This window comes from Camelina sativa, chromosome 11 (assembly GCF_030686135.1).
Source record: "Camelina sativa cultivar CO46 ecotype springtype chromosome 11, ASM3068613v1".
NCBI lineage: Eukaryota > Viridiplantae > Streptophyta > Magnoliopsida > Brassicales > Brassicaceae > Camelina > Camelina sativa.
In genome coordinates this window covers 48,651,199-48,667,697 of record NC_141890.1, presented here as the reverse complement: position 1 = coordinate 48,667,697, position 16,499 = coordinate 48,651,199, and the positions used below count along the sequence as shown (strand labels likewise).

General features: G+C 34.0%; 2 protein-coding genes and 2 pseudogenes across 3 annotated transcripts; 1 reads left to right on the top strand and 3 right to left on the bottom strand.

Moving 5' to 3' along the window:
- The first annotated feature begins 325 nt into the window (after window positions 1-325).
- Window positions 326-2,976, top strand: LOC104729039 (gibberellin 20 oxidase 3 pseudogene; annotated as a pseudogene).
- Window positions 2,977-5,217: 2,241 nt separating this feature from the next.
- Window positions 5,218-6,749, bottom strand: LOC104726815 (carboxylesterase 20 pseudogene; annotated as a pseudogene). The gene has a single exon (XR_015572135.1). The product of XR_015572135.1 is annotated as a carboxylesterase 20 pseudogene (transcript).
- Window positions 6,750-7,595: 846 nt separating this feature from the next.
- Window positions 7,596-11,319, bottom strand: LOC104726814 (DEAD-box ATP-dependent RNA helicase 7). Its single transcript, XM_010445760.3, is given in 14 exon segments — window positions 7,596-7,858; window positions 7,860-8,177; window positions 8,263-8,357; window positions 8,435-8,531; window positions 8,620-8,788; window positions 8,901-8,961; window positions 9,052-9,153; window positions 9,297-9,408; window positions 9,514-9,668; window positions 9,785-9,855; window positions 9,932-10,043; window positions 10,130-10,270; window positions 10,365-10,499; window positions 10,714-11,319. Coding segments are annotated over 14 exon segments (2,028 nt in total). The 5' UTR covers window positions 11,149-11,319; the 3' UTR covers window positions 7,596-7,833.
- A 1,904-nt stretch (window positions 11,320-13,223) lies between these two features.
- Window positions 13,224-14,915, bottom strand: LOC104726812 (embryo-specific protein ATS3B). Its single transcript, XM_010445759.3, has 3 exons — window positions 14,531-14,915; window positions 14,291-14,401; window positions 13,224-13,715 (listed from the first exon to the last, which is right to left on the bottom strand). Exons 1-3 carry the CDS (start codon window positions 14,651-14,653, stop codon window positions 13,380-13,382), a joined length of 570 nt encoding a protein of 189 aa, XP_010444061.1. The 5' UTR covers window positions 14,654-14,915; the 3' UTR covers window positions 13,224-13,379.
- Window positions 14,916-16,499: the final 1,584 nt, after the last annotated feature.

The following is a 16,499-nucleotide window of genomic DNA, read 5'->3' as shown; positions in this document are numbered from 1 at the left end:
ACCTAGATTATGAGCATTTGGTGAAAAAGTTTATTGAAATATAAGAAAAACTATAATATTGTTTTATCTTTAATAATTTATATTATTTTGAAATTATTTTATATTTATTTTATTCTTTTATTTTTTTTTAAGAAAATTTCTATATCAATCTCGCTTTAAGTCCCGGTTAATCTGGGCACGACACTGACAAAATAAGTAGGTTCTCTAAATTCCGTCTTAACTTCGCTCTCCATCCCCACTCCTATAAATGTCTTCTCAACTTATATAATAAGACGACTCAAGAGTCAAGAGAAAGCCTTCAAAGTGTAATAGTTATTACCATACATTTCCAATTTAATTCCACCAAAAATTATATAAGCAAACAGCAATATGAAATCCATCTCAAATCTTCCTCATATAGGTTTCGATGCAAAGGTCATAAATCAGCAACCAAACAACATACCAATAGAATTCATATGGCCCGACAAAGAGCAACCCTCACCTGACGTCAAAGAGCTCCATGTCCCTATCATCGACATCTCTAGTTTCCTCTCCGGCCAAGACAACCAGATCTTGGCGTCTCAAGCTTCTAGGCTCGTGTCCGAAGCTGCGAAGATGCACGGGTTCTTCATCGTCACAAACCATGGGGTTCACGAGGGGATTTTGTCACGTGCCTACAAGTGTATGGACATGTTTTTCAACTTGCCGGCTTCCGAGAAACAAAAGGTGAAGAGAGAGTGGGGTGAGATCTCCGGTTATTCCAATAGCTTTGTCGGAAGATTCCACTCAGAGCTTCCTTGGAAAGAAACGCTCTCGTTTAGGTTCTCTGCCGAGGAGAAACTCAAGAATGGCACCGAAACTGTTAAAGATTACATCTCTAGGTCAATGGGTGACTTAAACGAAGAGTTTGGGTAATATTCCCTTCCTTTCTTAAATTCTTACCAATAATAGACTAATGAGTAAGTATATATAAATTGGTCCTTTCATTATTAGTGTGGTTCAAAGTTTTATTTAACACAAATTCAATATATCAAAAATTAAAGTTTTTGTTTTCCTCCTTATCAATCAATAATACTTCATATCTTCTTTAAAAAAATATTGTTAAGAGATAAAATTAGAAGTTTTATCAATTATTTGCACTGAAACAGAGGGAGTACGTGGTATCATACTATATTATAATAAATTTTGTTTTGAATAAATTTCAGTTCAGATTTGTAAAACATTCTCCAGTTCTATCATTTTTACTTTTGCTTATTAATTACATATAGAAATTATATAAAATATTAATAACGACTATAGAAATTTTAATAGTTCTTAGTTTGTTACTTCTTAGTATGCATTATTAAAAAAAAACTGATATTATAATGAGATAGATGGAGTATATGTGGAGTGTAGGTTAAATTATAGTATTGGATTAAAGTAATTATTTAAAAATGACAAAAATATAGTGATGTCGAAAGGCACAAATCAAAGTAAGTGACAGTGATTTTTGTTTTCAGTGTATAATAGTTAATAAATTAATGAGATTCCACGAGTATTCATGTATAGTACGAATGTATGATTGATCCAAATAATAATAGACAACAAAAACTATTGGGATTATGCCATGCAGAACTGCATTTCAAGAATACGCAGAGGTGATGAACACTCTCTCGTTAAAGATCATGGAGTTTCTTGGAATAAGTCTAGGGATCGACAGACGCTATTTCAGAGAGTTTTACGAAGATAACGATTCAATACTCAGGCTGAATTTTTATCCGCCGTGCAAGCAGCCAAATCTAACATTAGGGACAGGTCCTCACAACGACCCGACCTCTCTAACCATACTTGATCAGGACCAAGTTGGTGGTCTTCAGGTTTTCGTGGAGAATCAATGGAGAGCCATCGCTCCAAAGCCCAGATCATTCGTCGTTAACATCGGCGACACCTTCATGGTAAAACTAACTTTTTTCTTACATAGGGAACATGTATATACAAATTTGTCACAAACCAAAAAAAAATTAAAATATATTATATACACTGTAATATCTTGTTTTATATGACAATATGGTAGGGTATACTGAAAACTTATCTAGATCACCTAAAGCATTTTAACTTTTATGAAAAATTATTTAATTAGATTCATCTCTAGCTAAGCTTGTTTGATCCAGAAAAGTTTCATGATGATGAGAGTGGTGTATGTACCATGCGACTAAAGACAAAAAAGAAAACACATATTTAGTGTTTAATATGTCGGTTGCCGTGGGATGGTGGGAGGGTTATATATGCACATTTTCATGTGTATATTTTTGGATATATAAATAGAAAGAAATCCTACCTATATCACCATTACTAGAAATTATATAGAACATATGGAGAACTGATCTATATACACTTTAGTGCATTTGGTTTGGGGATATTTCTGCTGAAACATCATTGGACATACTTGATTTGTTAACTTACATGCAAGATCATCATCATCTTTGTCATCTTTAGTGAGATGTGGGTCGCAATAGATAGGATGATTGGAGCGTTACTTGTATATATACTAATATAGATAACATACACACATAAAAGATACAATGTGGAAATGTATCGACTATCGACTAAGTAGAAACAGATCGAGTTGTTATACGTATAAAATATTTTTCCGCGATACAAGAAACTTTGTAATAACTAATATTGACAGTTTGTCTTTGTTTTTATTTCCAAGTTTGTCTATGTATATATATACAGGCGTTGACGAATGGAATATACAAAAGTTGTCTGCACCGGGCTGTGGTAAACAGCGAGAGGGAAAGGAAGTCGATAGCATTTTTCTTATGTCCACAAAAGGACAAAGTGGTGGAGCCACCAAAGATGCTACTAGAAGCGTTCGGTCAAAGAGTGTACCCTAACTTTACATGGTCCATGTTTCTTGAGTTCACGCAGAAGCAGTACAGATCTGACAAAAACACTCTTCAAGAGTTCTCAGACCGGCTTAAGAACAAACAAGTTGTCAGCAACAGTGTCATTTAAACCAAAAACAAAAGAAATTTGTCAGCAACAAACTTGTACGTCTAACAAAGTTAGAAGAGAGCGAGAGAGATTAATTAGAAAACAAAAGGATTTTGATTATTTTTGTTGTCAACGTAAATCATTGATAATTAAATAAGTCGTTTGATCAACTACATAAACAAAGTAATTAACAAAAACCAGACATATATATCTATATACGAGCCTTACAATCAGTCAAATACAACTTACAGAGAAAGGAAAATATACTTCTCCAATTTTGTTCAAAAAGCTATCCACATTCATACATATATATGCTTTAAATATCGAAAAACTCTTTAATGAACTTTCTTACCTAAAATTTTTAATATTCGGACATAGGATCATCACACATCAGATACAAAAGACTAGACTCTACAGCGCAACATCAAACAACCCCATTAAAACCCCTATCAACATCGTTTCTTAATTTCCATAGGAACCACAACATCAATGGAAATTGAACTCCACATCTTGAACATATATCATCAGCAAGAATTCTCCAGGACAAATAAACTAAATTCATGTAAACCTGATGTTGAGGCCGGGAAAACACCACCAGCTTACGGAGTATCAGAAAGAGCCCACGTTTGTCAGGTCTTCTCCAATCCAAATACGTACACAACTTTCTATTTTCGAGTTTATGTGGCCGTTCTCCTAATATAAATGGTTTTTATTGTCACTCATTGCAAAAATCACGTAAACAAAATTAACATGCTCTACAAAATTTCAAATTCAAACATCATATTGGAGACAATAGTTGCACATTCGTAGCTATGCTGATACATCAAACCATAGATATTTTTAGGTCTTATCGTCTTTGAAGATAAGATTCTGACAGTCATTGACAATAAGTGGGAGATATCGTTACAGCAATAAAAGACATGTCTAAGACCGTGACAAGAGAGCTAGCTAGAGAGCTGAGAAACAATCTTATACATTTATGTTGCATATACCCGTGGCACGAAGGCAGTGGCCCTATGAGTTAACATAACTACGGACCCCTTTATGTTATGTTATGTTCCTTCTGTGTTATCAAATATCAAAATTTTCATCCTTATATCAACTGATTTGATCAATTTATTTAAAGTGTACATTTTAGTAGTTTTGAAATAAAACAATATAACTTTACGTAGTTATTAAAACTAAACGTGCTTTAAGATCTAACCATCTCAGCTAAGTTGTCGTTAGATAACTAATCTCAATATTAGATTAGTTATACACCACTTAATTAATCATCTTTCATTACATAACATTTGAAGTTCTTAATAAGTTCATATCCTCGCATAGTAGTACACATTTCTAATGCATTTTTTTTTTTTTTTTGCTAATTAAGAACATTTCTAATGCATTTGTATATGACCGGGTGTTTTGTATTAAAGGGTAAAGACAAAGAGAAACACAATGTATATAAAACAAAAAGTATGGCCCATCTAAATAATTTTCTGTAATGACTCCACATGAACAGTAGTTGTTCATTCCGCCATATATCCATTAAAGCTCGATAAATGTGTTTTTGTTGTCTTCTTAATTATAATGTGAGTACATGTAGCTAGTGTTATCATGAACAGTTTATTGAATAAAATATTAAGATGAAGCAATTATAAACTCTTTTAGTATAATTTGACTATAAACGTGCTCTTTTATCTTTCCCTTTCTTTATTAGCTTTCCCTTTCTTTATTAGAGTACTGCGCCATCGTACTAGTGTTGTGTTATCAATGAACAGTTCCATGAACAACCAACAAGTGGAAAAAAGTATCTAAAGAAGTAACTTCAAAGTCTAAAACTAATTACAATTTTCAATCGAATTTAAATAAAATAAATTAAGTGTACATAAAGATACAATGCATGTGATGGGCCATCATTGGGCCTTGGTTTGTGGCGAGGGCTGACTTTAACCAATTTAACCTTCACGTGCTACGTTTTGGCTGACAGTGATGCGAAACAAACACAGTCTTCAACATTTATATGCCTTGGCCGACAAAACCGAAAGACGTTTAACGTTTATGGGGCTGCTGGTGAACCTTAACGTTTATGTTGGTTGTTTTTGTAAATTTGTAATCTTACTTGAGAAAAAAAAAACTATTGTGACTTTTTATACATTTAGTTAAGTTTGTGATATATTAAAAATATATATTTTATTTATGGGTTTATTTTTTTTGTTTTTAATTAGGGATTTTGAGAAATCATAGGAAAGTTGTTAAAGTGTGACTGGTAGAACTTGATTTTTAGAGAGAATCTCTTTTAATATGGCTAGTGAACATAGAATCATATGGGCCTAAATATATTGGGCTCATTGTTTAGTAATTTGAAGGGTCATCAACAATTGGGCCTTTGATATTACTTACTATTTTATTCTATGGAAATTAATAAAGAAATAAAAAAACGGTTACGGAGCAGAGGAGGAGGAAACGACGAAACTTCCGATGGAAAGAAACAGAGCTTTACGCTTGGAAGGATCCATGATCTCAGCACCGTGACCATCGTCGCCGTTAAATAGCTCCACCACTTCAACTCCCTTCTTCTTCATCAGCTTCGCCACATCTCTCTGCCAATCTACCATCGGATCTAGTTCTCCTCCAATCACCATCACTTTCCATCCCAACCGTCCGAATTTCTCCAGATTCTCAGATCCATCTCCCACCGTCGGATTCGAATACTCGTGATCCCGATCAACGCCGACGGGAAGAGACAGATCCCACATTACGTCGGTGACTACGGGAGGGCAAATCTGGTCGTTCGCGAGCCTGATCTCAGATCCGCATCGCTCTTTCGCGCCGAAGAACGGGTAGTGCAGGATCAGTCCACGGATCTGTAACGGACTCAGATCGGAGACGGAATCGGCGGATCTTAGCCCGACGTTGTAGGCCAAGTTCCCACCGGCGCTAGTTCCCATGAGGAACACGTTTGAGAGATCGGCGTGTGATTTGATCCACTCGTCGTCGGATTTTTTGATCCACTCCAGCGCCTCCGTACCGTCTTCGTACGCCGCCGGTAATCTGTGCTCCGGAGCTAAACGGTAAGAAGGAGACACGACGATGGCGTTGAGATCACGCGCCATCTCGGAGCAGAAATCGTGGAAGCATAGAAAGTCTACGCTGCACGTGACGAATCCTCCGCCGTGGTAATACACAATGACGGGGAGCTTCTGAGACGAACGTCGTCGGTTACGGCAGAGGTGGGGACGTAGAGACGGAGCCGCGTCGACTTTGAGTGGTTCACGGGAAGATCTTTTGAAACGGCGGGGTTTTGAGGGGAAGGATCAGGTGTGGCTGCGGTGCATGGGAGGTTGCTGGGGAGACGAGTGATTGAACCATCTGGATTCTTTACCATGTTAAGATAAGCATAAGGATCAGAGATTGGTGTTTGTTCCGACATTTTTTTTTTAGAAGGTTCGGTCTTTTTGGATTTTTAATGTGTGTTTCGTACTTTGTATGTTAGGAACTCGAACATGCGAAGTCTTTATATAATAGATAGTTAGAGATACTACTAATTCGTGTGATAAATTGTTTTAAAATTGAAGATCTTACCTTTTATTTTTAATGAATAGTAGTAGTATCTCTCTTTTTTTAAATCAAAATGAATACTAGTATCTCTCTTTGCATTTAAAGAAGAGAAAATCGGAGTTTTAGTACATTTTTAAAACTTAATTGGAGAATTAGTATATTTGCTATTTAAAATTGGCAAAACACACACTTTCACTATTTACTACTATTTGAATTATTTTTTAATCTTCTATTAATCATTTTATTTACAAATGTGCCATTAAAATTAAATATATATATATATATATATATATATTTGTTTTTATTAAATTACCCCTTGAATCTAATAACTAAAATACTATTCAATATATATATATATATATTTTTTTTTAATTTTTTTACAAATACAAAAAAATATATGTTTTTTCTTTTTGTGTAATAATTATATTTGATAATGTTAAATATTTTTTATAAGTTTTGTATCTGTACACATTATTTAGTGTACATGTATTTGTACACATTATAATGTATATATGTGTCTGTACACATTATAATGTGTATAAATATCAAGTATACAAATGAATAATAATACACAAGTTTAATCCGTATAGTTCATTTAGTGTACTTATATATATGTTAATATACATGTTTTTATTCGTACAGCTGATATATAATATATTCAATATGAATGAAATAAAAATATTTATGTGTAATAAATATGTACATTAAATATATTGTACGGATGTCTTTTATACAGCAATCCTTTTATAATTTTACACTACTACACTATACCGATTTTTTCTCTTTTTATATATATATGTATTAAAACGAGAGACCCGTCTTGGTTTACAAGTCGCTAGCACATCTTTTTCCATATATGATGATCAACTAAAAGTTGCTGGTGACTTGTTGAGAAGGCCAAAACTAATTTTACGTTTGACAATGATTGAGTTGATTAACACCATACATATTTCACTAGTGAATCGCTTTTTTTTTTTTCTTTTACAGTAATTAGTACCTTAACTGATAGAAACTAAAAATAAGTAAATGTTCACTTCACAAGGGAAAGATTGAAGACACAAAAATGATAGCAATATCAATATGAATATATTGCGAGGTACGAAGTAATGATTTAATCATCATTATCACCCAAATTACACAAAATTGATAAGAGGATACAAGAGAGCCTCCTCCTTAAGTTTGTTCAAAGCCAAAAAAAAAACAAGGGGAAAAACATTCAAAAACACCTATAATGTAGAAGTCATCAGGGTAAGAAGAGATAATAAAAATATTAAAAGAGGAGAGTTTAGTTTTTCTTTTCTCTTTTTATCAAAAGGAGACGTAGGGTTTGAGTCTTCAATATTTCTGGCCTCTACCACCTACCTCCTCCTCTACCGCCACCTCTTCCTCCTCTGCCGCCACCACCACTGCCGAACCTTCCACCACCATTGCCGTACCTGCTTCCGCCGCGACCAAATCTTCTTTGTGGCAATGGTTCTCTCTCCTGAAGTTTAGGCATCTCCTTAACCACTTCCAAGCTCATACTTCCAGCATTCTTTTGTCCAGCTGCAAGGAATAAGTCTAGATCCGATTGCACAACGTCAAACACTGCTCCGCTTTTATCTGCTGTTAGACTCAACCCTTCAATCCGCTCCACTTTGTCTTCTGGTAAAACTCTTCTTAGCATTCCATAAACATATCTGTTGCAATAAATCATTTTAGTACTTAGCTTTTGATGTGAACAAAGACTACAAAAGCAGAGTATAGGGAGAAAGAGGAACTTACGACGGCGATTGTATTGGTCTTCCTGCTTCAAGATGTAGTGTTACATGGTTCTCCATTGATGTAAGAAGTGACCTTTTCTTAATCTCAGTGAAGCCCTGTAGTGATCAGAAGCTAAGTACTTGTTTTGATAGAGAAAAAACAAATTTTAAGGAAATTTTTCCAAGAGACGTACCGCTGTTTTTGCAAGAGCTTTTGCGAGGAGTACTTCAGCTGATAAACCAGAATTTTCTAATAATTTCTTCGCAGCTTCCAAGAATGCAGGAACCACACTGCATTTAATATATTCTTAGGTAAATATACCATTTCCAAGTTACTAATTAGATTTTATAGAACATTGAGGTGCAACTGTAAGCATACCTGTCGCAAACTTGTTTAATTTTCTCAGCAGCATCCATACCACCAGCTCTGGCAATATCATTAGGCTGAGGAGCAGACAAGTACTCAAATTTTATACCAGCTTCTCTTTCGATCCTGGATATACTTGACTTTCTAGATTCGTAAAGTGTAACTGCAACTCCAGTGTTGCCTGCAACAAAAAGAAAATAAAGATTATAATAACATCAAGCAAACCTTGCTCATTAATCTAGGAACTGCACATATATGATAAGAGTCGTCCAAATAATGTCTATGCTTTTTACCAGCTCTGCCTGTTCTGCCTGAACGATGAATATATGATTCAACGTCACGTGGAGGCTCACACTGCAACACATTTAAACAAAAGGTATGACATTAGAACACCAACAAGGCATTAAACCAGAATGATTAGTACGTGTGGGCTGTGCCACTAACCTGTATAATTAACTGCACATCATTGATATCTAGACCACGAGCAGCAACGTTAGTAGCCACCAATGTCGAAAACTTGCCATTCCTAAATCCAGCAAGAGTAACCTATAATCACAGGACTCATAGTTAGCAAGCTGATACGCCTATGTTTGAGCAATTCAACCGGATAAGAAGAAATATCATATTCCACACTTAAATTCAAATTCACATATATGCAAGAAAGCTTGAAATAAAATTTAATAATATACCTCGCGTTGTGATTGCTGTATGTCTCCATGCAAAGTTCTTGACCCAGCCAACAAACCAGAAAGCTCGTTCGCTTCCTCTTTTTTCTCAGCGAAAATAATGGTTTGGCCTCCACTAGATTGTGATAACAAAATTGGTTAAGAGTCTTGAGCACTTTCACTCGAGACGAATAAAGGTGTTATGAAAAAGCAGTAACATAGTTGAAGAGCTAAAGGATACCTGCTATAGCAACTGATAATATCAGGAATCAACCGAGGCATGGCTGCCTTATTACAGGGCATAGCAATGTGTCGTACACTATTACTGGCCTTCATTTTATCATTACCAACAAGATCAATAGTCTTCAGGTCTTTTTTAAGAAACTTGCGAGAGATCTGGTAGGAACAAGAAAGGTCTCAGCCACAAATAGAGAGAATAGGAACAGAGAAACAAAATAAATGAAGCTTAACCAATGAAAAATAGTAAGGGGAAATATTTGAAAGGGACGCACATCTTTAACCCATGGAGGCAGAGTAGCACTGAAGAGAAGAGTCTGGACTTTAGTAGCATCTTCCACTTTCCCTGAAGTTATTGAAAAAAGATATAAGATACTACGAATAAGCTTTATATCAAGAAAAACAAAAACCACATTCCATACCTAATATAAATTCAACATCCTCAACAAACCCCATCCTCAACATTTCATCAGCTTCATCAAGCACACGGAATTGTAGATAGCTCAGATCAATTTTCTCGGTATTAATAAAATCCTGCAATGAATGTGAACTACAAGGTCAACAGATCAACGATGATTTGAATCCAGGGGCAACCAAGAGAGAGAGAGAGAGAGACGTACCTTAACACGACCAGGGGTTCCAACCACGATGTCAACACCTTTCCTTAAACTATTCTGCTGGAAAGAATAACCTTCACCTCCATAGACACAGCAAGAAGTTAACCCAAGTGCTAATCCGTATGTTTCAAAGTCAGCATTCACCTAACAAAGAATACGATACCATCAGTAAAAGTACCTACAGCGCCAAAAAACGAATATGCAACAAAAATCGTAACAACAAGCTAAAAATCTTTACCTGCTTGGCCAATTCTCTGGTGGGTAAAAGGACCAAAACACTTGGTGGCCGGCCATACCCATTCTTCTTTTTGCTTTTCGCAGGTCCATTGATCAATGATTCCAATATAGGCAACACAAAGGCCAGTGTTTTACCCTGCATCAACCAATATGTGATCAACAAAAGCCCCTAACTTTAAAAATCTCACTCCAAACAGAAAATACATTCACAATATCGAGTACCCCACGTCTCAAAAATGTCTAAGAATATAGCAATCTTAATACCAAAGCACCGAACTTGAGTAATTACATAAAACAACAACAAAGCATTATAACCACAAAATTCAAAAATTAAACAGTAACCAAATTACCTGACCAGTACGAGCCCGTCCAACTAAATCAGCACCATCGAGAACCATATCAAACGTTGTAGCTTGAATAGGGAAAAGAGCTTCGATACCATTCTTCTTAAGCATCTCCCTCAACGGAGCCGAGATCCTAAACTTGGAAACAGCGTTAGGGTTATCAACTTCAACATCTTCAATACCCAACTTAACCTTCTTGCTGCTCTTCTTCTTCTTCTTCTTCTCAGAGCTAGAATCGCTCTTCCCTTCCTCCTCCTCCTCCGCCTCCGCAGCCTTACGCTTCTTCTCCTTCCTCTTACTCTTCTTCTTCTCCGAGTCTTCCTCATCCGAAGAGGAAAACTTCAGCTTCGCCTCCTTCTTCCCCTTCTTAGAGTCAAGCTCTGGGGTTTCCAAGGCTATCTTCTTCTCCTCTTTCTTGTCGGATAACATTAGTGAAGGCATTTAGGTTTAATTTGGGGGAGGTTGAAGAATATTTGAGAATCGAATCTCTCCTGCTTTTATAGAGATTGAGGCGATTTAAAACACGGAAGCAGGCAGAGAGACGAAGAGGAAGACAAATGTTTAGGGTTTACGCTACTTTATATAAGTTTTAGATTCTTTGGAGGCTCCTTTGTTCCAAAACCCTAGTTAGCGCCTTTTAACCGTGCAATCTGGTCCGTTGATGAGTTTTATTTTGATTTGCCGTTTTTATATTTTGGAAGGAGAATGCGTGTCGTTCTTTTGTCCTCTTGTGTAGTAAAGGTCACAGAAGACTCAAAATATCTTCTTTCTTTTTTTGTTTAATTTTAAGACTAAAAAAAATGTATATGATAATATCACTTTCGATAAAAATGGTAAGTTGCTAATTTTGTGACCAAAAAACAAATGTTGTTTATTCACAATAGCATGGATTAAAACGGAATGTCAAACATAAGAGTTTGATGGATGGGTTGTCACAAATTTATAATGCAACTAAATTTTAACCTGCCGTATCATATTTTTAAAACTAATATTTAAATTTTAAATTATATTTATTTGTTAGTTTTGTTTAATGTTGAGATTATATAATTGTATTTTGATTGTTATTTTTAGGATTTAACCCGCATTTTATTACGAAACAATATATGTCTAATATTCTAAATTTCTAATATTAATATTAACTTTTTCAATTTCAACTCTATTTCTGGTTACTTTTCTCAATTCAAATATTCAAGTTTCAGTTTTTCTACATATTTGGGTATTTCTATATTTTATTGTTTTAGTTCATGGGTTTATTGTATTTTTGTTTCTCTCATATACTTTGTAATTGGCAACAAAAATTGCATGATAAAAAAATGTTTAAAATTGGGTTTGATATAAAAAACAAATGTTTTTGAAACTTCGTTATCCTTTCATAACCCAAAGATATTTTCTTTAAACAAAAAGAAAAAGAATAGACATAATTCTCATCTGTTTACTCATATAATATTGTATAACAAAATAAAAGTTAACCAAGAAAACCAAGAATAGTCTATGAAATTAAATTCAATGCAAGAAAACAAAATAAAGCAACCAAACTTCTTTTAAACTTTGATCCTAACGAATAATCGACAAACATAAACAAACGTAGAATAGGTTTTGTTGTCACATAAACCTTTGCAACGACTTGTCTATTTGGAGAGCAATTCACAAATGTGAAATCAAAAGAAGCAGGCAAATATTTTTTTCCTTTCTTTTTGGATGATATATCTTTTCTGATATGGTGTTCTTAGCTGCTGAACATGAAACATATTTATATAATAAGATGTGAGAGATTGTATGTGTGAGTGATCATCAAAAATCTTGGTGGGCAAGTATACAATCTAAAAAATATCACAATTACGGAATAAAGTAGAAGATTTAGTATTTAGCTAAGGAATATGTCATTAATTAATAAGGAGTGTATGCTTAGTAATTTGCTATATTTTCTTGATTGCATGTCTAATAATTTTAGAAACTAAAGAATTTATTTCGATTTAAATATGTTACATAGCATTAAATCATCATAATGGATTTCCTTTTCTCTAAAAATCCTACTAATAACTGATTGTTTTGATTGAATGGTGTTAAATTTTCATAATTGATTTCCTTATCTATAAAAATTCTTATACATAAACATTAAATCGATTTTGTATATTAAATTGATTTCCCATATTTTTATTTATTGTCTTTTATGTAACTTTTAAGGATTAACTTTGTAAATAACTTTTTAAATAAGTATAACTTAAAGGTATAACCCAAAATGTATTTCAAAAATTTAATGTGTAGAGTTGTTTTTGGAAAAATCGAAATGTATAGATATTGTCAAGCTATTTATAGCAATAAACGTATCAAATTAGGTCGATTTAAATAATTCCATTAATTGAATTTCTACAAAATGTTATTTTAGGAAAATCGTTAGGGATTAATGTTGTAAATAAAATAAATTAAATTAGCAAAACTTAAAGAACATAAAGCAAAATGTACTTTAAAAATGTTAATATAAATACACTGCTCATATACATCTACACACTCTGTAATTTAGGAGTAGGAAATTTCATCATAGTTTTTTTATGGTTAATACATGATCTGAGACCCAAGAACGGTACACATTTATTTATTTATTCTTCACAAGTCCTAAATTATGTTCATACAATAACCCGACAGTGAAAAAAAACCGAAACCATAACAACAGCTTACAAGAGCAATGTTGTACCAGCGACAATAAACCCTAGGAGTATGATAACGATCCTTCTGAGACCAATGGCTAAGACATTAGAATCCGAGGCGCTGTTGCAGTAGTTGAAACCATACCATACACTCTCAGGGACGTGCGTGTTATATGAGAAGGTGACCGCTTTGGACCCATGGCTATATATCTTTACACTCTCTGGAATCCAACCATCTGGACCTGACCTGTAGAGATACACATAGCATATCTGGTATGTGCATGGTCCGTTTATCTCAAATGTATCTGATGAACATTGCTCAAACGTTTTTGTAGATGGATCGTCAAGCCTTGGTGCATATATCTGATACAAGAAAACAAAACTCCAGCTATGAATTTCATCGAACCAAAGCTAAAAACTGAGCATCCTTAGTTCCTTACGGTCTATTAGTGACAGATACAATAAGAAATTAGAGTTAAGTTACAACCAAAACCAATCCATTGACACTTTCATCTCTTCCAAAGATGTGTATATTCCTCTAAAACACCACATAAACGATCAATATGGCATCGATATTTTTAGAGCCCTGTGTGTAAAACACGAAGCTTATACTCCAGATAAACCAGAGCAATAGAAGAATTTGACAAATTTTGGTTGCTAGGTGTCTTCCATACCAGTGATAATGTTCTGCATATCAGGTAGCTAAACTAGCCATCAAGAACTAACCTGACCATACTAGAAAAAATCTAATGAAACCAAAGATGAGCTCAAAATCTGAGTATGTCCACTATAACTAAGCTCAATTACAAAAGAATCAGATCAACCACTTGTACTAAACTAACTTAGCTTCTGGGATGAAACATTCAAATTGGAACCCTAAAAATCAAATGTCATACCAAATTCAAAATCAAATGTTCTGAAGCGGGAAAAAACCTAACCTGGTTCCCATATCCATCGCCGAAAGCGACGCTGATCTGATCGCGCGTGTACCTAGTCGACGAGCAGCTCGTCGAGATGATCACCGTGTACGAACAAGTATTCCCCAATCTCTGCATCATCGATGAAATTTTACAACGATACAGTTGAGAACCATAAGTTTCTCGGAAAAAATCGTGCGCAAGAAGACGAGAACAAGAAATTCTCCGAAGGAGAGTTCAAAACGGGGAAAGAGAACGAACCTGGATGAGGCTGACATTGAAAGACTCAGCGACGTGAGGCTCTAATTCGTTTGATTCGGCAACAGAGATGGATATAAGGAAGACGAAGCAGAGGAGAGTGAAGAAGAGTCGTACCGACGCCATAATTTTCGTGCTTCCCCAGAAATTTGCTTCGCAGATACGAACGAAAGAGAAATCGAAACAGTGATTGAGAAAAAGATAAAAGTATCGAACCAGTTCGAGTTGAACCGGAATAGACCAGATCAAATTGGATTTCGGTATAAGAACCGAATTAAATTGCAACGCTGCCAAGTTACAGGCCACACATCTCAATTCTCATGTCTATGTCATTATGGTAAGAGTAGACAATGTAATTACTGTTTTGTGTTTTAGAGTGAGACAGTATGCATGTCTTTTAGTGAAGATACGAATTTAAGCTTTGCTAAAATAATTTTACATTTCAAAACAAACTTGCAAACTGATAGATATTTTTTACTATTTCTGTATTTCATATTTTTGTCATGTAACACTATTCTACCATCCACACGAAAAAAAAAAAAAACTGAATGTGATCATATATACAAATAAATACCACTACAAAAATGAGAAAATGATGACTCTTCGTTGTTATACTCGAATTTCTATAAACTCGAATCAACAATTTACAGTAAGTTTTTTTAATTCTAAGAGTATGAATGGTGAGTGCGGTTGAGGCGGTCAAATCCGTCAGCGGTTTAATCCGTCCCAAAAATAGGGCAATAGCAGACTGATGCAAACCAACTTTATTTGTACACAAAAATAGTCTATAGTTAGTTTTTCTATATCTTTTTACCACACTACAGCAGACTAAACTTGTGAATGGTAAATAAAAAGCGGTTTAATCCACTGACGGATTTGTGTACACTAACCACTGCAACCATTCGCAACTTTACTTTAGAAAATTTTGATATTCAAGAGTTTTTGCTCGTTAAATTGGTAGAGATATTCGTTAGAGCATCTCTCTATCAATTAATTATCCTTTAAGTTTTCGTTTTTCAAACAAAAATAAAATTAAATCTCCCCAATTAAATGATAGATGAGAAACAAGTGTTTTATAGAATTCTTACGAATCTCAAATTCTCCACTTTCTTTCTTACTTTTTGAATTTTTTTGTTTTGTTTCTTTTATATCATAGAGTTTCTCACTTAAAAACTCTTGATGGAGATGTTCTTATGAAATTGTATCTTCGTGGTATATATACAGGGGCGGACGCAAGGCTAAGAGTGGTGTGGCACGTGCCCCACACTCTTTTTTTTTTTTTTTTCCTTTGTACAATTATGTATTTATGTATTTAATTATCTGTCTAGTTGAATATTTTTGAAACGTAAAGAAAAAAACGTAAAGAAAATTATTTCAATTCAAAATAATTAACAAAAACGATCCATATAACTTTGTTAATAAAAGTCTGCGATTTTTGTTTTTCCTGGTGCAATATAAGTTTCCTACAATTATTTTAGAAAATTACCATAGGAGAATTATATCATAATTAATCTAGTTTTTTTTCGTCAACTAAAACTTTAATTATGGTAACCTTTTTAGTTGTTTCCTAGTTCTAAATACATCAAAATGTTTATAATAAGTCATTGTTTTGTGATTATTTTATAATGTGACTAGTTAGACAAACTAGTTTCTCTAGTTTAATAAAATGATTTGTTATTCATAAAACTTATAAATGGTTATGTTATTTTATCATTATATAGATAATTCGTTCATATATCAATTTCTAATGTAACCTATTATTAGCAATTTTTAAACAACATTTAATGAAGTAGGAAATAAAATAGCCATGAAAATATAATTATTTTATTTATAGTTTTAAAATTTATTACAGAACTTATTTTTATGTTTACATAACTTAAATATTTTTTCGTTTAAATATGCGGTGTGCCCCATACTAAAAAGTGTTCTGGATCCGCCACTGTATATATATATATATATATATATATATATA